This window comes from Lipomyces doorenjongii (assembly GCF_038497915.1).
Source record: "Lipomyces doorenjongii strain NRRL Y-27504 unplaced genomic scaffold V1508scaffold_201, whole genome shotgun sequence".
Classification (NCBI taxonomy): Eukaryota; Fungi; Ascomycota; class Lipomycetes; order Lipomycetales; family Lipomycetaceae; genus Lipomyces; species Lipomyces doorenjongii.
In genome coordinates this window covers 4,301-8,877 of record NW_027118268.1, presented here as the reverse complement: position 1 = coordinate 8,877, position 4,577 = coordinate 4,301, and the positions used below count along the sequence as shown (strand labels likewise).

Below are 4,577 nucleotides of genomic sequence, written 5' to 3'. Positions count from 1 at the left end.
GAGGGATGGCGGATTTGTATCCGCCATCGGCATCCGCCAATCCAAAGGATCGCGGATACGTATCCGCGGCGGATATCCTATCCGCCAAATCCGCCAAATCCGCCTATCCGCCTACAGCCCTGACGCATATCAAGACGCGATTCTATCACACCGGCGCGAAAACTCACTCAAATAGAAGAGGAAGTGCTTCTAGAATGGATACCTACGATGGATAATAATGAAAGTCACGTGCATGACTATACGATTTTTTGCGAGTAACCGACCTCAGCGCTCGTATAGTTAATCGTCAAGTTTTACATGTACTCGTATAGTAATCGTATTGGACTTTACGAATACGAATAACTATTAATCGGTGGTTAATATCAAAAGTGTTGAAAGACGTATGTGTCAATGGTAACTTTCGCGCTGCCTAGGTGTGGCTAAGTACCGTCTGCGCTGTCATAGAAATCCAGACCTGGAAACGACAGGACCGACATCTACAATCATTAACCAGAGGTCTTAGTAGCCTATAAGCAGAAAGTAAAGGAAGCAGGGCAGGCTCAGGGCCTGACGTCGATGTATGCGCTGTCGAGTTACTCCTAAAGTGCGATTCAAGCTTGTTTAGTTAGATCCGATAACCTTCTCCCTACAAACATCCTTAGTGTGCCACCAAACACGACCTAAGCATTGAGCTTTTGGACTCCGCCTCAGTCCTGTCATCCATTCCAGCTATCATCAAGCAACGTTGAAGCCATAGCCCATTGTTACTGGCATTATCGATTTATCACCGTGATTGTAATCAACCTACGCTCAAGCTCCAGCTCCATGAGTGTATCTTCCACTGCAGATTCTCGATAGAGTCCTGTGCACTATAACGTGGCGTCTGTAGTGGTGAGTATTCGCATACTACAAATTAAGTGTGAGCCGGTTAATTTCTCTCCATCCATTAGAATTGTCATTTATACCACTTGACGACTAAATAATGATCCTGGCAAAGTTTCCTTCAATAATTCCCGTTCTCAATTGCGCAACATGCAACCTCTCAATACCTATCTAATCCCACGTAGCAGGTCCTAAATGCGAACCTGCAGGAAGAGTATATAATGCGGCAGTTCTTGCACCATCAATTCCAGCACTAGAAACTGTGTTTCCCCACCACTTCAAACTAGTCTTAGTTACCTGTAACGACACGAAGATGAGGATACCCCCAAAAGCGACGCCAGCAGTAAGTGCGGATGTAAGAACGTAGTTATACTTTGTCCACCATGCCAGATATCTGCGTCGGATATAGTACATAAAAATGAACGAGAGCTCAATTCCAGGTGTGTAGTAAGACAGATTGTATGAATTCCCAAACCAAGTCATACCTGATAGAACGAGAATAGGGTTGACATGCTTCAAGTATTTGTAAAAATATTTTCTAGCATAGTAGCAAGGGACGGCGGCGACAGCACCAATAAGGAAGGCCCACTTCAGGAATGGATAAAGAGTGTTGAAAACTCTGTTCGGTCCAACAACACCCCAGACCAGCGTGGCCGTATATAAGGAACGAGGAAATGTACAAACAAATTTGTTTGCTTGTGTCGGACTGCACAAATCTGGAATGGACTTGATAAGCACGTCCAGGGCTCCAATCGTAGAAAATGTTTGAATCAATGTTGCCAGCATCTGGCATCTGAACATTGCTCTCGGTGGAATCTTGGAGTAATGAGCAAGTTTCTGATCGCCTATGAAACTTTCTGCCTCGGCATCAACATTCCATCCATAGACACGGCAAATCATATTCGCGATGGCATGCCCCGGAACCATATATCCGCCGAGAATGATGCCAATATCACTAAATCCTAGCTGAAATCCGGTGACCGAGTAAATCACTGCGCTGGGAATAACAAGCACCACGCATACGACGATAATAACAATAATTGACCATGAAGGAGTTTCGGTTGGCCAACACTGGACAGCAATGATACCGAACGCTAGAGATATCAAGAGGATACACAGATACCACCAATCAGGGACTTCTGGATATTTAGCCATCAGTCTAGACATAGGATCATTTTGCATCTCGTAGTTGGACACTTTGCGGTCCTTGATGCTCTTCCAAAAGCCTTGCAGTGCCACCTTGATCTGTGACCACTCTGTGAGGCCGATGTAGATGAACGACAAGGTAAGCAGAGTGAATTGAGCGCCATAGTATACTAAATAACCCAAGGAAATAAAAGGAGGTGAGTATGCTTTATACTTCTCCAGATCAAGCTCAAGCTTATCGTTGACAATCTGAGAGGCATTGAATGCAGATGCTTTGTTATTCCAAGTCGCATTCGAATTAATGGGAAGATACCCCGTCCATTTATAATTCTTCCAATAAAGAGCAATGATAAGAAGGCCAGCAGATAACATGCCAATGTATCTGTTACACGCTGAGAAAAACGGTGTTGCAAGAGGATTGGAAAAGTTCATAACGGCCCAATCCCATGTCGTCCAAGGATTGAACCCAAGCCCCAAGCTAGAACCTGTCACAATAGCCAGCACTTTGTGCTGAGGTGCAATCCATGTCATCCAGTTGAATGTACTAAGCGCTGTGAATGTATATCCCGGAATTAAAAAGTACAGCAAACTCGCACCAAGGCAAATGAAAAAGAACTTGTATTTGGAAATCGTCCATCCATGAATATTGCGCCCAGTCTCAGGCAGCAATAAGGTGCGATTGAGCATAAGAGTTGGCAAAAGAGAAGGCCAGACCGCTTTCGTGGGATAGACAACCCATCTTCTCAGTATACCGGCAAGACCGAAACCCATAAACTGTGTGGAAAAGTTTAGCAAAAATATGAAGCCAAAAGTCACCCAGGTCTGATTGAAGAACAATTTCAGCTTCATTGTGAGGACATAGCTCATGAAGTTCGTAGAGCCTGATCCCACATTAACCATAAGGGTTGCAAGCATCTGCTCCTTGAAGTTCCAGGGTCCCGGGTTGAGTGAATGTCGAACTCCAAACAAGGTTATACCTTTGTCTGGCAAGATTTTCTCCAATAGCTTTCCACATGGATAAAGTAAGATTTGGAGAGTTGTGGACCGAAGCTTGAGCGACGGTTGACGGAAGTTAAAGAGCTCGTTGATAAATGAACCAATTGCGACCCACACAATACCCAGGAAATAGGCACGAATAGTTTCCACAGGCATACTTGGGTCATCTGTTGGATCGCAAATTGCGCGCACCTCAGGGTATGGCGAATGGAATTTAATCAAAGCTGCCTCCAACAAAACATCGAGAATGTACGATTCGTGATCTGTGCCATACGCTTCTTCTCCTTTCAACATAGTCGCTATAGTGCGAAGAGTCTCTGAAGGAAAATTTGGGTCGTCCGAATGATAGTCGGCCGCCTCTTCGAGGACATGCAAAGCTTCATCAACGCTCAATGTGCTTATCATATCGAACAAGTAATCCGTTTGGGGACCAATATCTAAAAGATCCTCAAGATCTTTTCTCATGCCACTTTTAAGTCGTTGCATGGCCTTCTCTCGGAGATTGGGAATATCAACGACTTCCTGAACACTAACAATGCCCACTTTTTCCTTTGAAGCTTCATTGGATATGGCAACTGCATTGAAATCATGGACCTGTCCTGTCGCATATTCACGGAGTTGGTCTTTCATATTGCTAAGAAAACGCATTAATGATTATTTATCAGATCATCATGATGTAACTCACATTCGATTCGCTAGGAATATATGTTATGGGAGGCTTCACCGATTGCACTGATTGATAGCAACTATTCGTAATGACCGTTGATGCTTCCCCTGCTGTGGTTTCCTAAAGGACAAGTAGAAAGGGCTGTGAAACTGACCAGCGCGCAAGTCAATTAATATACATTGCTCGCTCACTGATATGGGTTGCTCTATTGTACGAGGTATCAATAGTCTTGATGTTTCAGATGATCATCATCTTCGTCATTAAGTCCTACGTACATGTATGTGATACGCACACTTTTTTCTGTTTCAGAAGCAATTTCTGCATATAGACTCTTATCTTTGAGTACGTCTACTTGTGTGCTGTCGTATCAAGATATATAGGCGATACCAAGGGAATGGTTAGCCAATATAAGACATATTTGCGTCGTTAACCTTATCTCCCCATATTTCCTGACCCTGGTCTCTTACTATATATAAACATAAAGAGCGTAGCGCCTGCGATATATGCCAAGACATTTTGCAAAGCATGGATAAGCTAAAAGAGAAACCTCAGCGCACAGGCCGCGCAATACCTAGTGTCAAATTTAAGGTGGTATCGTAGCGTCGCGCTACTTGGCTGCACCGCCGGGGAGTCCATCTGCAGCGTCATTCAACAACTGCCCACTTGAAACTTTACTACGGATATCGCATCAGTTATTTTATGCAAAGGTTGCGAAATACCTAACCAGCTCCCAAGCTTCATAAAAATAATAGGAGCAGGAAGTAGATTTAATCCGAAAAAGTTATGGTTGTATTGACATTTATTACAGCATTATGAAGAGACATAGCATTTTGTGTAGTGGTGGTTGCGGTAGCTATGGGGATATTTACCGATTTGCAGATACTCCTTTACCAAGGCCGTCGTGTGA

At 43.9% G+C, this 4,577-nt stretch overlaps 1 protein-coding gene across 1 annotated transcript; it reads right to left on the bottom strand.

Moving 5' to 3' along the window:
• Positions 1-917: 917 nt before the first annotated feature.
• Positions 918-3,633, bottom strand: V1508DRAFT_446957 (OPT oligopeptide transporter protein-domain-containing protein; the record flags this gene model as incomplete). Its single annotated transcript, XM_066942440.1, has 1 exon — positions 918-3,633. One exon carries the CDS (start codon positions 3,631-3,633, stop codon positions 1,033-1,035), a length of 2,601 nt encoding a protein of 866 aa, XP_066792025.1. The 3' UTR covers positions 918-1,032.
• Positions 3,634-4,577: the final 944 nt, after the last annotated feature.